Source organism: Pogona vitticeps, chromosome 3 (genome assembly GCF_051106095.1).
Source record: "Pogona vitticeps strain Pit_001003342236 chromosome 3, PviZW2.1, whole genome shotgun sequence".
Taxonomy (NCBI): domain Eukaryota; kingdom Metazoa; phylum Chordata; class Lepidosauria; order Squamata; family Agamidae; genus Pogona; species Pogona vitticeps.
Window position 1 is genome coordinate 51597654 of NC_135785.1, and position 17408 is coordinate 51615061.

General features: G+C 48.7%; 2 protein-coding genes across 2 annotated transcripts; one reads left to right on the forward strand and one right to left on the reverse strand.

Moving 5' to 3' along the window:
* Positions 1-67: 67 nt before the first annotated feature.
* On the reverse strand, positions 68-11653 carry ENTPD7 (ectonucleoside triphosphate diphosphohydrolase 7). Its single transcript, XM_020803041.3, has 13 exons — positions 11514-11653; positions 11312-11418; positions 9847-10029; positions 6494-6699; positions 6053-6203; positions 5146-5249; positions 4770-4826; positions 3925-4073; positions 3679-3845; positions 2306-2630; positions 2100-2185; positions 1697-1858; positions 68-1144 (listed from the first exon to the last, which is right to left on the reverse strand). Exons 2-13 carry the CDS (start codon positions 11317-11319, stop codon positions 916-918), a joined length of 1827 nt encoding a protein of 608 aa, XP_020658700.1. The 5' UTR covers positions 11320-11418; positions 11514-11653; the 3' UTR covers positions 68-915.
* Positions 11654-12547: 894 nt separating this feature from the next.
* SLC25A28 (solute carrier family 25 member 28) lies at positions 12548-16714 on the forward strand. Its single transcript, XM_072995730.2, has 4 exons — positions 12548-12924; positions 13838-14066; positions 15027-15083; positions 15761-16714. Exons 1-4 carry the CDS (start codon positions 12628-12630, stop codon positions 16249-16251), a joined length of 1074 nt encoding a protein of 357 aa, XP_072851831.2. The 5' UTR covers positions 12548-12627; the 3' UTR covers positions 16252-16714.
* The last annotated feature ends 694 nt before the right edge of the window (positions 16715-17408 follow it).

Here is a 17408-nt window from a genome sequence, read left to right on the forward strand (position 1 = left end):
CCCCTATCTCTATTCCAGACCGCAAACGAAGAATGATGTACAATCGGCAAAAAATCTCAGGCATAAGTAACATCATCAAAAAGCCCTGGTTGTCCAGATCAACATGGTTTATTGCTACAGTAACTGGAGTTCAAGTATTAAACCAATTTACCTTATGAAACATTGCCCATCGTTGATTCAAATGCTAAGGGTTAGCTGTGACTGCGAAAACAAGTTGAACCCACTAGTTCCATTTTTCAGTGTGATCTCCTGTGGATCAAGAATAGCTAAAAGCCCCTCTTCTGAGCCAACAGCAATGAGACACAATTGTGTAACACAGCATTTCAGACCGCCATCATACTGTGTGTGTGTGCAAAAGTCATTTGGGGTCCCCACTGAAGGAGGAGGGAGACAGTAGGTGGAAAAAAGGAGCAAGTTGCTTTAAAAAAATAAAACAACTTCCTTTGTCACAAGGACATATACATTTGGTCCTTGTAGGTATTAAGCATTAAGCAAACAAAAATGCCTACACTCATAATAGAGATAAATAAGGAATTGTTTCCTTTTCTGGGAGACGCCACAGCAGGATTTTTTTCCTTCCCTTCCTGAGTAAAGCAAGTTCTCTTTGGTCACTTACAAACATGGTGCCTTCTGTCCATGGTAAGAAATGGAAAAGGACAGCTTTTGTCCTTTCTTGCAGCTCCTGTCTATGATTATCCTAAACTGCCTCCGGGCACAGAAGAAACCACTTAACGCCTGTTGGAGTTATGAGCCTTCTTTTGTTGGGCAGCAGCGGACAACACTGAGCAGACACTGAGCCTGCGTGCTACAGAATTCTGGGCTACGAAACCCCAAGGAAATAACAGCTTTTGGTCTGTTCAAAAAAGAGTGCCAGAAGGATCGCATGGATGAGTCCATAAGGAGGTAGCTCTTTCATCAGGAGCCTGGCTCCTGTGCTGATAGTGGCACCACTTCAGCAAGCCACAGCAGGTCAAGGGTAGCTGGATGAAGCTGCTGGTGGTGGATGCGACGTAGACGGAGGAGGTAGAGCCCAATGGCAAGCATCACTACAAGGATGCACCCAAAGATGAGATAGTGGTTATAGACGAAGGAGAGACGAAGCCAAGGGCTGTGAGGCTGACGGATGCTCTCCTGTCGGATATCCCTGAAAGCAGAACGAAAGGCTTAAAGGTGACTAGAAGCAGTGAGGCAAACACTTAGCTAGCAATGCCTGGTTTAACACTAGGGTGATAAAACAGGGACAAAATTTCCCTGCGTCTTAAGCAGCTGTTGATCAGCACTGGACTGATACATTTTTTTTAAAAAGGGGAAGCAATCCTAATTAGAAACCATTACATTAGATCTGTAGCCTGTAGGTCAGTGATCCCCAACCTTTTTGACACCACAGACCAATGGGGGCGCTGTACAGGGTCCATGCGCAGGAGGCGGGGGTGCTCGCACGGCGCATGTACACTTGCACGCATGCACAAAGGGGTGGGGGCGCTTGCACAGCGCACGCATACACTTTCACAAATGCACAAAGGGGCTGTGTGGGTGGGCGTGCAGGGGGGGAGTGTCTGCGGGGGGGGGGGAAGTCCTTGACGTCTGGTTGTTTGCAGAAGTCCTTACTGGGAAAGCCTAGTCCTTGCATAGTAACCCAAAGGGCTCTGCCGATGGCCTCGATGAGGGAGGATCCAAACAGAACAGCGCACCTTACCTGAGAGGCAGGAAGCGGGTTTTAAAGAGAATAGCTCCCAGCGTCCACTGCACTTCGCGGTCATACACCAGTTGGGCTGTGCGTAGGCCAGAGTAATCCCTGGGGAAATGGAACCCTTCGTGCAGGACTTGGTGCATCCAAGCAGACTTGAAGCACTGGTACCTGTAAGGAGAGCACAGGGGGGCGTGGGATTCCATCACAACTTTGCTAAAAATCTTGTCCTACACTCTGGAGGAAGGTTTAAAAAATGACACGTGTTTTCAATCCTGAGCTCGGGTACTGGAAAGGTAGCAAACCGGTGGCCCCTCTGGCTGTTGGCAGAATCTCAACTAACTCAGCCATCTCTCAAGAATGCCTTGGCCGCATCTGAAGGGCCACCCGTTCAAGAAGACTGGATTCTTACTTGACACGGTGCAGGTCTGCGTGTGGCGAGTATAACTTGTCTCGAAACCTCTGCGTCAGTACTGACCAACTCAGGCTGCAATAATCCTGGAAAGAAACCAAGGGGAATATTAGGAAAAAGGGAGATTCGCACAGGACCCACACACTCCAGGGAACCGCCCTATGCAAAAGGGATCACACACGCCCCACCCCCTCAGTCCTATTCACCTGGGCTGCACGCGTGAATGTGGGGCTGTGATATGGTCCTCCCAAGCGCAGCACATCATCGGTGCAGTAGTAGAATTCAGAGAAGCCGTAGAATTCGCTGTTTGTGAAGTGAATCGGTGCCTGATAGGTGTTACTCAAAGAAACCTGGCTCCTGTTTTCTCCAGCCAATAAGGGCAGCAGTTGCTCAGCACAGGCCTGCCAATCTCCTTGGCCCCTAATGTGCAGGGTCTGGCCACTCTGATTCACAACATCCTCCAGTCCCACAGGCAGGCAAGGGTCTAAGATGGGCAACTCAGGATTCAACCCCATCTGTTCACCTCGCAATCTGTAATGAGAGCCCAAGCTTCAGGATCTGGGAAAGACCAGGGCAGGGCTTGGAAAAGGTACAGAAAAGGGGCCTAAAACTCTCATGCTGGGATTCTGGGAGTTGTAAGCCGGAAAAGGAACTTTCTGAAGTTGTTTCAAACTCATTGCTAGTTGTACAGCCCCCGGTGTTTGCTGCCTCTCTTAACAAGCACAATGTATACAGAAACAGGCCTCACAGCTTCTTCCATTGCGCTCTTTGTTCAGGTGACCAGACCAGCTTTTTGTAGCTGGTCTCTGAAAGCAAACACATACGGCACTCACTTTTCCCATAATGAAAAACACATACAAGCCTCAGTGCTCCAAGTGGGATATGCTTGTAGCACTGGCAACATGAACATGTGCCAAAGTGGGGGGTGGGGCCGAGGGAAAGGAAAGGAAAAGAAAAGCACACCAGTCATCCAGAGACATCACCTCAGGCTAGCACTAGAGCTACTATCTCTAGGTTTGGTATGTTCTTGAATACAAAGGAGGATACAAAATGCAGCCTCCCCACCGCACTGCTCATGAGCAGCCCTTCAGCACAGGGCACCTCTCAGAAAGACAGGGAAAAGTTGCTTCTTCGTCTCCTGCATGCAGGACTAGGAGAAGAGGATAACACTTGAACTTCACAACTGAAGGTGCAAAGCTTTGAGAAGCTGCCATTTTGGACGACAGCTCCATGATTCCCCTACCGACCAAGCTGGCAAAGGGGTTCTGGGAGCTGTAGTCCAAAATGGTAAAGACCAAGCTTCACCTTGCATAGCCATTTCCTCACACACCCAAAGCAACTCTGTTCTATAGAGATCATGGCTGTGCCCACTTCGCCACAGGCAGCTATTCTGTTGCAAAACCTGTACTGCCATTACACTCATCCTGCTCTCACCTTGGCCTCTGCCCTACAAAGGAAGTAAGACCGGCTCCTATCAGCCCCCCGAGTACCGAAAAGCAGTGAAATCAGCCTTTCAGGTATGAGCCATAACTGCCTTCAGGGAGACTTTCTGCAACCTGGCAGCACAGAGGCAGGAGACCTGTTGTGGGCGACAGTCCGATTCAGCATCAATGCTTCATAGCGCTGCCGGGCAAAGTTGCCCCCAAAGCCCAGGAAAGTGTTGACATAGACACGGTAGCCATGCTTTGTGTGTTGCACATCACAGCCGAGGTTGAAGTCAGCAAGGAGGCTCTTGGCAGCTTCTTCCTGAAAGAAAGAGAAAGGGGCTATGGAACCATGTCCAGCCTGTATCATGGTACAAAGCAGCCCTACTCAATGTACGCACCTCCTGTGGTGAAGAAAAGGAGGTGGAACTGGGCACCTCGTAGGCTATCTGCAGAGAGGCACCTCCCATGTCAAGGATTCCCACAGTCCTCTTTCGCACTAAGGGCTCTTCCTGGCCAGCCAGGGTCACAGACACCACAGCATCTTCTTCTGAAACCCCATAAAAGAGAGTGTGTCATCAAGGTCTTGGAAAAGGAAGCAGAAGATAGTACGTTTCTTCAGTGCTTAGGCCAGACCTTGGGAATCCGTACATGTGTGTCAGAGGGACAAATGGTGAGTGGAATAGATCTAAATCTAATCCACCCACCTCTGTTCTTGTGAAATTCAAGAACTGGAAGAGACCCCAGGACAGTTATGTAGGGCAGGCAAACTCCACTCTTTCTGCCAGCAATTAGACAAGCTGTGCAGGATTCCCGCCACCCATGAGAAGGAAATGGGCCAAAGAGAAAAAAAAACTCATCCACCCATAAGTCTAGAATCATGGAACTGCAAGTGGATTACATCAGAGGGTGTGGCCCATCCTGATACCATCTGCTCCCTGAATAAAATGCAACGTGGAGCTGCTCCACCCAACATTTTGGCTGACAACCTTGATACACTCCTCTTTCAGGGCAAAGCACGTAGCTGGCACCTGCAAGAAGTGGCTTAGAGCAGGAACTCCTTGTTGATACCTCCTCCCCATGATTGATCACACCTAGTGGCAAATCTTTTCCCAGCTAGCCAACCTGATGGAGAATCGCTAGAGGCCACTGAAGGAGCCTACATAAAATAGATTACCCTTGTGGGCTGAAGATTCCCCTCCCCAACAATAAGTCCTATACCCTCAACCCTTTCCATTAGCCTCACCTTCTTCATGGTCAAATCTCCCCAGGACAAAGTTGATGCCTATCCAAGCATAGACACCTGTGGGAAAAGAGAATGTTAGGCACCTTGTGTATGAAAGGTGAGTTTGATCCAAGAGGCACGTCTTGGGAAGGCTGCGGGAAGCAAGCGCAGCGAAAGGCATTGCCAGCTCCCATACCAACCACAGCTCCTCTCACTCGATTGCGCAGCTCACAAACCACAGCATATTTTACCCAGTTTCCCAGAAATCAAGTCCCGAAGCCGGGCTTAGGTAATGCACTTGCCTCTCAGCACATGTTGCAACCCTCTCCATTTATATTTCAGCAAATCTCCCCCAAGAAGGAAGTAAGTATGCAAATTTTTCTGCCCGGTTTCCTACCTTCTTGTTTCCCTGAAATCACCTCTGCATGTGATTCTGAGAAAAGGAAGTCAAACTCCAAGGGCACATCCCTCACCAGGTCCTCAAGGAGGGCCGCCTGCTGCCTGGAAAGACCCACAGAACAAAGAGTGAGCGCGTCCTCCTATGCTGCATTCAAGTATCTTTTCCACTTGCCCTGTAGCTTATTTGCCCCAAGCCTGGAAATCAGTCAAAGGTGCGCAAATCCAACAATCCTTCTCCCTTGCTCTCTTTTCAGCCAGGAACCTGCAGACTAGTTGCCAGCCTTTTATTAAGAGATGCAGTCCTGGTAAATAGATAAGAGTTGCACCATGGAACAGAGTGCCTAAATCCCTGCTTCATATTTCACATATGAAATCAGAAACACATAGCAACCCTAACAGAAATTTCCATGTAAGTGAGATATTTAAGGAGTGGTTTTACCAGCTTCAATCTCCCAGTGAGTTTCCATGGCTGAGCGGGGATTCAAACCCAGATCTCCTACTCCATCACTCTATCCACTGCACCACACTGGGTGTAAGACTTAAGCCAATGAAAAGAAAGGAGATACTCTGGGCCCACAGGAATCAGAGGACCCCTACAGCAGGGCTTTTCCGAGCCACTGCTTTTCTTGGGGACTCCAACCTTCCCCCTTCAACACTCTCAGATGCAAACCTATGCATAGCCCTAGTACTGAACCCAAGCTTCCTTAGGTTTGGTCCTTAGGTCCTCCTTTATCCTGCTGGTTATTATATTTGTTGAATGTATGTATGTATTTTTTAAAATCCTGTTTTGATATTGTACTGTTTATCTTGTTGTCAGCCACCCCGAGGGGCCTGGTTGCCAGATGGTGTGAGGTATAAATCCAATAAATAAATAAACAGGACCATGGAAGGCATCACTGACTCACCAGTCAGGCAGCAGCCTCATCCCTGCAGTACACAAGATGTAGAGGGGGGTCTCCTTGTGCTTGACCTTGGGCACATACGCAGCAGCAAAGCTGAGCAAGGGCCTCATATAGTCACTCGCTTTCTCTGGTGTTCTTGCCAATGTGGAGATCCCTGTGCAAGGGAAGAGAATTACATGAGCAGCAGCAGCACTGTAAGCTACAAACCCATTAGCCTTCAGATGAGGAACATGTGGCCCTCCAGATATTGTTGGACTTGAATTCCCCATCATCCTTCACAGTTAGCTTTGCTGGCTAGTCTGGTGGGATCTGTAGTTACAGCAATTTCTGAAGGGCACAACCCCTCTTTTAGCCTCAGGGGAGTGATTATGGGGACACTCTCTGCTAAGTTGGCTTCTGCGAGACCCTGCCCACTGTAACTAAAAGCAACCGGACAATTCCAACCTGGCTTGATTTTCTTGACGACTGGTTGGCTGCTGTGGTCTCGCATCTGTCGGATGTCCAGCAGATCATGGGGATTCCCATTGTGTGGGGGCCAAAAATACACAAAGACTCGAGACCCACTGCTCCCACAGTCAACCACAACCCCGTAACTCAGAGCTAGGTTCTCCGTGTCTGTAGCTTCCAAGGCTCGATACCGCGCTAAATATCTGCAGGAGGAATGGAAGGAAAGTGAGTCTGGAGGGACAAAAGATGGCAAACAAAATGAAACCTAACCACAGCCCCACAGAAGGGGCCCAGTTGGTTGATCATGCCAACAAAACTTTCCTCTTGTTTTAGACATTGAAATTTTATTTATTTATTTATTTATTTGATTTTTACCCCACCCCTCTAGACAACGTCTACTCGGGGCGGCTTACATCAGTTAAAACAAGTTAAAAAACATATAAAATGCATTTATACTAATTAGATCTAAACAAAAGGTTTCCAAGATGGTGGTATACAAAAGAAAAAAAGAAAGAAAAAAGAGAAAAAGAAAAAGAAAAACAATTAACTGGGGGGTAGGCCTGTTTAAACAACCAAGTTTTTAACTGGCTTTTGAAAACCCCCAGTGAGGGTGCCAGCCGGATTTCAATGGGGAGTGTGTTCCACAGCCGAGGGGCGACCGCCGAGAAGGCCCGGTTTCTAGTTTTCTCCTTCCGGGCCTCTCTCGGCGTCAGGCCCCTCAGCCGTCCCCGCTGGCTATGTCGGGTGATTCGGGTAGATCTGGGTGGGAGGAGGCAGACACAGGATTCTCTTAGCCTGCAGAAGCAGAATGAGGTATAGGTCTCAAGAGGCACAGCTAGCAAAGCCTAGGCAAAACCTGGAAATGTAATTTTTTTGGAGTAAAATGTCAGAAATCCCCAGTAACTACAATTAAAAGACAGACAGATTTTTTTTCCCAAGTTCTGAAATCAAGTCCTTAATGGATTAGCAGGCACGTAGTGCAGAAATGGATTAGCAAGCAAGTTGAATAGATTAACAAACAAGTAGCACAGAAATGGATTAGCAAGCAAAATAGATTAGCAGTCGAGTACAGAAATTCATTCTGAATAATACAAGGGTCTGAAACATTTAACCCTTCAGATATTTTGACATACTATTCCCATCTGCCCTAGGCAGCAGTGTGCGTGTGGGGGTGATGGGCACTGTAGTCCCCATGTTTGGGGCCAAAAGTCCCCAACCTCTGTATCTGATAGATCCCTGTCAAGAAGTCTTGTGATCCCAGAAAACCATTGCTAACCATGCCCCATATCTAAGGGTCAAAACAGATGTTCTATGATTATTTTGTTTTCCCTCTCATAATGGAATTTCTTCAGCTATAAGTGTCTCAGTAATCATACCTGCAAATTAATCTTCCAATGACCAGTCATAAAATACTGTACAGAAATAGTCACAAGATCATGCTGTGGCAAATAAATATCTCTTCCAAAAGAAGCACCTCTTCCAAAAACATGATAAATTTATTTCCTAGCTCGGGTTGGACTTGATGGCCAACCAATATAAGCCCCTTCCATTGCTCTATGATTCTATGATCTTTAAACGTCATTCATCTTCCCAAGAAGCCATGGTGGGGTGGGGTGGAGTTGTGTAACCTATGAAACATTATCAGCTTTCATTTTCTTTAGGTCCCAAACTGCTGCCCTTCAAATTATTCAGAGAAAATAGTACCTATTTTAGTAGTTAGTACCTAACTTAGTACCTGCTAAATCTTAACTATTCATCCTGCATGGTAACACCAATTACAAATTAGTTTGAAATGTTTAAAGGTTCTTTTTACCTTTGCTTTAGCGGTTGCTTGATGTCTTTAAAATGTTCCATCTCTGGTATTATCAATAAAGATGAACTTACTCTAGACGTGCATAATGGTTCAGATTTAAAACCACCTACACATCTGGCCATCCAGAAATGCTAGTGATTTTAAAAGAGGGTGCATAGAGAAACTTGGGAGATTCCTCTCCATAAGAAAACTGAGGTGCATATAAGAAACTCTGTCTAAGTATACATCTATTAAAAAAACACACCTCTATATTGATTCTATGGGGAAGAAAGTAGGCACGGTATATAAAGCTTGATGGCAGCTGTTTAATGTTCAAGGTGCTGATCCAAATAGTAGGAAGCAAAACAGGTAACACCCTGGATAAAGAGGGCAGGCACATCAATGCATGGAAGGGCTTATATAACATATCACTGTTTATTCAGATTGAAGAATAGAATCTTCACCTTATGGGAACAAACTAGCCAGTCTATCATACCCTGTGGGACTGGTGGAGAAAACGGTGGGTTCACCAAAGGTGGAGCCAGCTATATCTCGTTTGGTGGTTAACCTCTTGCATTTCCCTAACTACAATTTTACACTCACTGTTATTGGTTGTCAAGAACATGGTGGATTATGTGGGTGCTGCCTCACCTGCCCAACCACTATGAACACCCCCTCCCCACCACCGGTCCTCTATACAGAAAAGATGCTGAAGACCATTGTTGCCTTGTCCTGGATCAATTAGTGAAAGTGTGGGGAGGCAGGAGAACGGCAGCATTGCCACCTTTCTTCCAACAGGGCAATGCTGATCTTCCATCAAGTCTTGGCACTCTCTTCCCTTTTCTCCACCACCCTAAAAGGGTGGCAGCCTTCGCTGGTGGGAAAGTGGCAGCTGAAATCAGTCCAGGTGGCTGCTTCCCACAACTGCTATCAGGGCTGGAATGGGGAGAGGGACAGACACACCCTCCCAGCCAAGAGCCAAATGGAAAGAATGCTACTTTGCTTTGCTCTTGAACTAGTCATGTTGAGTGCAGAGGTCTAGAACAGTGTATTCTGTTCTTGAGCAGACAAATAAATATACAGAAAAGTGTATACTGCACAGTATATTGATTTGAATACAGATTTCACTCTGAGCTGGTCACACCAGAGAAATCCCTCCCCTTTATGACTGTTATCCTTTCTAAGAACCAGGAAAGTGCCTTGTATGCCAGGGCTCCATTCTCTTGAGAATGAACTGCTGAGCAGTGGCCATTTTGGCTAGAGTTGACTGGGAGCTGTGGTTCAAACGCACTGATTGGGATTAATACAATAAGAGGAGGCAAGGCTAGTCAGGGGAGTACAGAGCCATTCCTCCTGCTTCTTTGCCCCCTCTTTCTTCATATCTCTCTGCCTCACCACCAAAGCCTACCAAAAAAGTGGCAGATCAATTCTGGCCAGGATCTGAATGATGTTCACTTGCAGGCCTTTGAAACTAGCCTTTGCCTAGTGTCTCCAGCCAGCCCTCTGATCTGTCTTAGCATACTGTATCACATGGCATCTCCATGTCCTGCTTACTCACCTTTCAAACTGTCTGTCCTGAGAGTCAGCCCTCCAGCGCCACAGATTGGTAATTGCCAGAAGTAAGAGGAGCAGGCAGGCGCCAAGGAGGAGGCCTAGCAGGGCCAGCCGCTGACGGAGACAAAGGCTTACTGAAGGTACTGTAAAGTGCCAAGATGCTGGACACAGGCAGGAAAAACTGATCCTGGGAGAAGGGGGAAAGAGCAGATTTAGTGTATTCATGAAGGCTTTCACAGCCAGGATCTAATGGTTGTTGTGGGTTTTTCGGGCTCTTTGGCCGTGTTCTGAACACGGCCAAAGAGCCTGAAAAACCCACAACAACCAACAGATTTAGTGTTTAAATACCCACTCTTACATGTTTAGAAGCATATCCTTCTGTGTTCAAGTGAGGTTTACCCTCAAGTAAAGAATACATAAGATTAGAACTGTGGCCACCCACACAGTTCTGTGAGGACACAATAGATATACAGAGTGCATTTTTAACTATTTCTTGTCCTAGAGATCAGCTCTTGGCTAGAGGATGACATTTCTGCCATCAGGACATGTAAAAAAAGGGAGGGGCACAGTATTAAAGCAAGTTCCTTTGAGGAAAGATTCTGGGCTGTTCTGCTTACAAAAATGGTTAAAGGAAAGAATGATAGAGGTGTATAAAATTATGCATGGTATGAAAAAGTAGAATTAAGAGAAATTCAGGTCAAATAATCATCAAAGGGTACATAGTTGAACTGTGGAATTCACTGCCACAAGGTGTAGCGATGGCTGCCAACTTGGATTGCTTTAAAGAGAGGACTGGATAAATTCCAAGAGGTTAGAGCCATCAGTGGCTGTTAAGAAGGATGGCTATGTATCACCTCCAGTCTCAAGAGGCATTTTTGCTTCTCAGTATTAGTGATGAGGAAATGGGAGCTGGAAGGTGCTCTTGCGACCATGTCCTGCTTGTGGGCTTCTCATAGGCAGCCGGCCCAGCTGCCCATCGTGTGGGCAGAATGCTGGATTAGAATGCCTGCCTCTGGACTGATCCAGCCAAGCTCCCCTCCTACCCTCTTAATTCTTCCTGCTACACTTTCAGCAAGGAGGAGGAGGAGGAGGAGGAATTCCTGAGGAAGGCCCTTGAACCTTTTGCAGCAGGGAGCATCCCAGAACCACCCTGGGAGACACTTGGCGCTGCCCTCCTGCTCTGCCCTCCTGCTCTGCCCGATTAGCTCCGAGCTTGATCTTTGGACCTCCTGGGGAAGGGTTGTAGGGTTGAGTTAACTTTGTGCTGCAGAGCTTTCTCTGAATCGAGGCATTCTGCCAGCAGGGTGGCGATTGGGGGGCGGGGGGCGGGGATGGCAGAAGGGGAGGCAGGGACCGGAACGTTTCTCTTTCCTTCCTTGGTCCCAACACATCCAACCACCGCAGGGAGAGGAGGAACAGCAAACGACGTGGCGGATGGAGAGAAGGACCCGCGTCCCCGATCCTCTCACCTGGCCATGTGCTCCTTCCCTCCCAGTCGCTCACCGGCAGCTCCCTCGTCGGTCCCCGGGAGGCAGTCGCATCTCTCTTGCCTCCAACCGCAAGAGACGGAGAGACCCTGAAAAAAGAAGGAGGGAGAGATCAGATTCCCCAAGGAGCGTCCCTTCCCTTCCCTTCCCCGGACCGACCCCAATTAACCCGGGGGTTAATTACCCGGACACTTCAAATCGCAGCAGCTGATTTCAGGGAGCGCGCCTGGTCGCCAGGCGGAGAGGCAGCGCACACCTTCCCCGGGCCGGCGACGACATTCGCGAGGTTCTCCTTCCCGGCACCGGGAAGCTCGCCGCGGTTCTATGCCCGCGGAGACCAGGAGCGCTCCGGCCACGTCCCCAGGACGGCAGAGGCTCCGGAGGCGTCGCGACCAATGAGAGGGCGGAGATGCGGGTGACGTCGCAGAAGCAGCACCGCTCCTTTCCTCGTTGCGGGAGTTTTGCCCCGCCTCCTTCTCCTCGCAGCCACTGAGGTAAGACGAGAGAGAGAGAGAGAGAGAGAATCCAACCCCACCCCCTGCACAGCGTCATTCAGGAATACTTCCACGACCGACGTCACCATGGCTGAGCCAATCCAGAGAGGAGAGAGTTGGCCGGAGGGAGGCGCTCCTCTCCCCCCCCCCCGTTCTATTTCACTATGCCACGCGCCTATTGCGTAATTCAGAGGCCTGGAGCTCCGAGTCGGAAAAGTTCGTCTCTCCGCTGAACGAGTCGCGGATACGACAACATGACGCACTCTGTCGTTAGTACCAAGCCCGTCGCAAATCCCAGTCAACCCTCATCCCGTAAAGCACACATAGGCAGGCAGGCTGGCTGGGGATGATGGGAGTTTCAGTTCAAGGCGTCTGGAGACGGGATGAGGGAACAGGAGGAAGAGCCACAAATTTCCCATTCGCGCCGGCACAAATAAGATAACGATCACGCGGCGTGGAAAGTGCGCGTCGCTTCTTGCCAGCCTGTCATTGTAACAGACAGACAGAGTAGCCAATAAATAGTCCTTCCTTTAGCGGAGAGCGCGCATAGTGAAAAAGTAGCCAATGGAGAAAGAAAAGAACAAAAGGTCACGGAGGTATACCCAATAACTTCTCTGGACGGGCGGGAGGGAAGGGAGAAGTTACCCAATAGAAATGCTCTGGGGTCATAACAAACCAATGGAGAACCTCCTTGGGCGGCGCGAATACTGGCAATGGCCAATGAAGAGCGGCCGTGGGCGGGTCGGCTAGAGCGGGAGCCGGAGGAACGAGTGGGCATCCCGTAACGGACTCGACGGTGGCGCCATGGAGTTGGGGGCGAGCGGAGCGGCTGGTCCCGGGCAGCGGAGCGGGGCGGAACCCGGCCGCCAGCTCCTCCTACTTCTGGGCGGGGCGGGCGGGGGAGGGGCGGGCTGGGCGTGGCCCTCGGGGGGCGGCGGCGGCGGCGGGGGGGAGGAGGGGGCTTGCATGGACACCGAGGCCGGCCGGGAGCCCGACTACGAGGCCCTCCCGCGCGGCTCCTCCGTTTTCACCCACATGCTTGCAGGGGCTGTGGCGGGAGTGATGGAGCACAGTCTCATGTTCCCGGTGGACTGTGTCAAGGTGAGAACGGACCGGGAGCTGGGAGCGGGGTTGATTGACGAGGGGGGGGAGGGAAGGAGGAGGAGGAGGGGACCCGGGACGGGGGCGCGAAGAGGAGCGCTTGGAAGTGCTGAGACAGAGGGAGACCCGAAAGTCATTGGAAGGAGACTGGGCAGGACCGGAGCACGGTGACAGCAGGTATACGTTCCTCCCTAGAGTTCTTCTTTAATCCGTATTGGCGGTCGGTCCGGTCCAGTCCGAATCGGCCAAGCAGACGATGATTTTGGACAGAACGGCAAAGGGATGAAGGGATGAATGGCGCGGGGCAGAGACTGGGAACGAATGGGAGGGAGCAGCAGGTGGTTGTCGGTTGACACTTCCGCTGCCAAGCCCGTTCCTGGTCTGGGAACTTGAAAGGACAGTTAAGAATTGGCGCCCGTGGTACGTAATCTTAGAACTGCAGGGCTGGAAGGGGCCCTATGGATCCCTGAGGCCAGCCCTCGTCAAGGAGACACAGTGGAGAAGCCAACTTCTCTTCCCAGATGAGAAGTAACATTTAATCTCCTTGACATCAGTCAAGGAGATTCCAAAAGCCTCCTCTTTTGGAAAACAGTTTTCGATCTCTCAGCAGAATTTGACTTCAGACATTATGTAAGAGAAACTGGGTGGGGGCTACAGGCCATAAAGCAGTTCCAAACCAATTAAACAAAACCTATAGGCCTGTAGATTCATTCCTGCGGAGTAGAGGATGCATGTAAGAGGGCGGCAAGAACATGTGTTGTGGAACCACTATACGCTGTAAAGCTGTATGCGGCTGTGGTGGTTTTAGAGAGTAAAATGCAAGAGGACAGTGAAGAGAAACAGCATTGGGTGGGGAGAGCTTTCTCGGTTTCCCTAGACATATCTAACCTGCCTCCCCTCCCTGCGCTGGCAGACAAGGATGCAGAGCCTGCAACCAGAACCTGCTGCTCGCTACCGGAATGTGCTGGAGGCTCTGTGGCGGATTGTGCGGACTGAAGGGATCTGGCGACCCATGCGTGGATTGAACATCACAGCCACAGGGGCTGCCCCTGCCCATGCCTTGTATTTCGCCTGCTACGAAAAGTTGAAAAAGACACTTACCGACATTATCCATGCTGGGGGCAATAGTCACGTGGCCAACGGTATTGTCCCTTCCTGCCTTCTTACCCCATTCTGGGGTCCCCATGTTGCTAGCTGGGGCTGAGTGAGACAAGGAACCAGATGCCAGGTTCCCTTTAGGGGCTATGGCATTTGTCTGTCCTTGCTCAATATTGGTGCTTTCCCAAATGCTGTCTTCTGCTTAACTCCAAGTAGTAGCTAAATAAACAAATAAAGTTAAAATGCAGGATTTGGTACTGTTTTTCTAGAGTAGTATTTCGATGGGAAGAAGTTAAAGCAGTAGGTTTGGGTGACAACTGAAATGGCAGGCAGAAGATCTATTGTGACGAGAGACTGAAATGCAACAGAGCGAAGGCTGTGCTTCTGTTTGTGTTCAATGTTGACTTTATTTACTTCTGCTTCTTTAAAACTGATGTCCCAGAAATGTTTCTGCCTGTGTTTCTTTGCAATTTAATTTTCAGTGGGAGGAGCCCAAGACTTTCTGTGTGTTTTCCAGTTCATCTGCTATTTCTGCTTCTTCACAGTACCTTGTTTTTATCATCTCTTAATAATCTGAAGAGATAATAAGATGATGCATTTAGTTTTTTTTCCCCCTAAACTTCTGAACATAGTTCATCACATTGCAATTTGTTCAATGTGTTAGTAAGAGAGTGATGGAGTTCCAACTAGTTGCATGAGAGACATTTTTTTAGTCTTAGGTAACACAAAGGATAATTGAAGTTGTGTATATTTTCTTCCATTTTTTACAAGTTGGTGTTAAGATTAAGGTGGGAAAACCAGTGCCTGCATTAGATTCTTGGTTATTTCTCCTGTTTCTTCTGAAAATTCATTTTCTGAGGAAACTCTTTTTGAATCTAGTTGGAAGAGCAGCATCTTTTCCCCCCATGCATATACTTCCCTGGTGTCACACTTTGTGAATCCATGGGGACCTTGATAGGTCTCTCCTCTGCTGTTCATCACATGTAACAGTCCTTGTCTTGCAGGCGCAGCAGGCTGTGTGGCAACATTGCTTCATGATGCAGCCATGAACCCAGCAGAAGGTAATACTGCACCCCCCCCCGTGCTGCAGCTTTCATGCAGCTTGTCGTGCTCCATTCTTGTCACCAGAGGGTGCTCTGATGTTTGTTAAAAGGTACAGGCACAAGAGTTGTTTGACTGGTGGGCTAGTAGTGATGGAAGAGACTTTGGCTCCAGTAAAGAAGACATAGTGTGGCATTCCTACCCCTCTTCCAGGTGTTGATAAATGGCATGAAAGCAGTGTCATAAAGCTTTTCCTGACTGCATGTTCCTTGAATTTTCTAGGCAAAATCCAAGCACATTTCAGTTGATTCCTCTTTTCAGTCTGTTTCTCACAACCCAGGAATGTGGCATCATTGATTTTTCCAAGTTGTGGAATGCTGTGGAATTTGCTGGTTTGGTAGATAACACTAAGACATGTTTGAGGGCTGTGTTTGTATGCAGCAGCATAAGAATTTGCAGCAGAATTTGGGAGCATTTTTTTTTTGGACAACAGCATCCAGAATTAATATGGGCAGTGACCATTCTGGGAGCTGCAATTTAAAAAAAAAGTTTCCAGGCTCTGATCTGTAGGACTGCTTACATAGAATGCACAGTTTTCAGGTCACTGCACTCATTTGGTTTTCTTCTTCTCTCCCCCCCCCCTTGCCTTTGTTCTCCATTCCTCTGTGGTTGGGCTGCTCCTGTCATTTGTCTCCAGTGGTAAAGCAGAGGATGCAGATGTACAACTCTCCATTCCAACGAGTAACAGACTGTGTGCGTGCTGTGTGGCACAATGAAGGGGCAAGTGCATTTTACCGAAGCTACACGACTCAGCTGACCATGAACATCCCCTTCCAGGCCATCCATTTCATGGCATATGAATCTCTACAGGAATACTTCAACCCCCACAGACAGTACAATCCCGGCTCCCATATGGGGGCAGGTGCCTGCGCTGGTGCCATTGCTGCTGCTGTCACCACACCCTTGGACGTTTGCAAGACACTGCTGAATACCCAGGAGGCCCTGGCAATGAATACCAACATCAGTGGGCATATTACAGGCATGGCTCACGCATTCAGGACGGTGTACCGTGTGGGCGGGCTGACTGCCTATTTTCGTGGAGTACAGGCTCGTGTCATCTTCCAGATGCCCTCCACGGCTATTTCCTGGTCTGTGTATGAGTTCTTCAAATATTTCCTCACAAAATGAAAAGAAGAACGGTTGGCTGGGAAGTGAAATGTGACTTCTCCCGTTGAATTGGCTGGTGCCAGATTCAGATGACAAGCAAGCCTCTGGAATAATGAATCCGCCTCTTGCCTGTTGCTGCATTTTGCACAGTTCATCATCCTTCTCCCTGAAAGATGTTATGCAACGAGCAGCAGGTTGCCCTGCCCTTTCCTAGCCTGTCACCTAAAAAGCATCTCTCTTGTTCCACCAATGGTTTTCTTTTTCTAAAGCAGAGGGTGACACCAGGAGCTACTGTGAGCACACTGGAACCCTGGGTGATGGCCTGCATCCCCAGAAGTGGTTGTAATGATGCATTAGTGGTGTTAGAGGCAGGGAATTTGTTAGCGGAGCTGTTGTCTAGTAGCACACATAGACCTCATGCTCTCTGGGAAGGCTTTGATTGTTGTGGCCCTTGGCACTTCCAATAAAGTCTACTTTACTGTCATGCTTTTGTCTGCTCTTACTGTCTCTTCTGCTACTGATTGTAAGCGAGTCTTTACAGCAGGAGCAGGGAACCTGTGGTCCTCTAAATTCTGGCTCCCATGGACACTGGCCGGCTTGGTCCAGCAGTGTCAAGGGTTACAGGTTCCACATCCCTGCCTCACAGCCTTATTGCAGGTAAGTTAGAATCAAGGTAGAAATTGGGTCAAAATTGTTTCTTGTGGTTTTCAGGATGTGAGACAGGCTTAAAACACTGCAGTGTCTTTAACAGTTTGTATGGGTGATAATGATCAATGAAGGGCCTGCTTCTAGTTATCCTTAAGCAACACTGGGAGACTATTTGTGTTACTGTATTTCAGTGGGAACATACCAGGCAACCACTCAGAGTGGTCGCATAGACCAGATGGGCGGGATACAAATCAAATCAAATCAATCAATCAATCAATGATAGTTCTCATTCACGTGTCCCAGTGGAAAGTGTAGGTTTTGATAGAAGATTCATGTCTTCCTGTGATATATTGACATGAACTTTACTGTTTGCAGGTACTGGTGTGGCTATGCACTTTAGAACAGTGGTTCTCAAACTGGGGTCCCCAGATGTTCTTGGACTGCAACTCCCAGGAATCCTGGCCAGCACAGCAAGCTGTGAAGGGTTCTGGGAATTGCAGTCCAAGAACATCTGGGGGCCACGGTTTGAG

Coding starts and splice junctions, on each gene's coding strand:
- ENTPD7 (XM_020803041.3), bottom strand. Junction 3,846..3,924: donor CCTTTTCTTCACCACAGGAG/GTGCGTACATTG, acceptor TCTTTCTTTCAG/GAAGAAGCTGCCAAGAGCCT. Junction 2,631..3,678: donor CGGACTGTCGCCCACAACAG/GTCTCCTGCCTC, acceptor CTCTCATTACAG/ATTGCGAGGTGAACAGATGG.
- SLC25A28 (XM_072995730.2), top strand. CDS start 12,628: ATGGAGTTGGGGGCGAGCGGAGCGGCTGGTCCCGGGCAGCGGAGCGGG. Junction 12,925..13,837: donor TCCCGGTGGACTGTGTCAAG/GTGAGAACGGAC, acceptor CTGCGCTGGCAG/ACAAGGATGCAGAGCCTGCA. Junction 15,084..15,760: donor AGCCATGAACCCAGCAGAAG/GTAATACTGCAC, acceptor ATTTGTCTCCAG/TGGTAAAGCAGAGGATGCAG.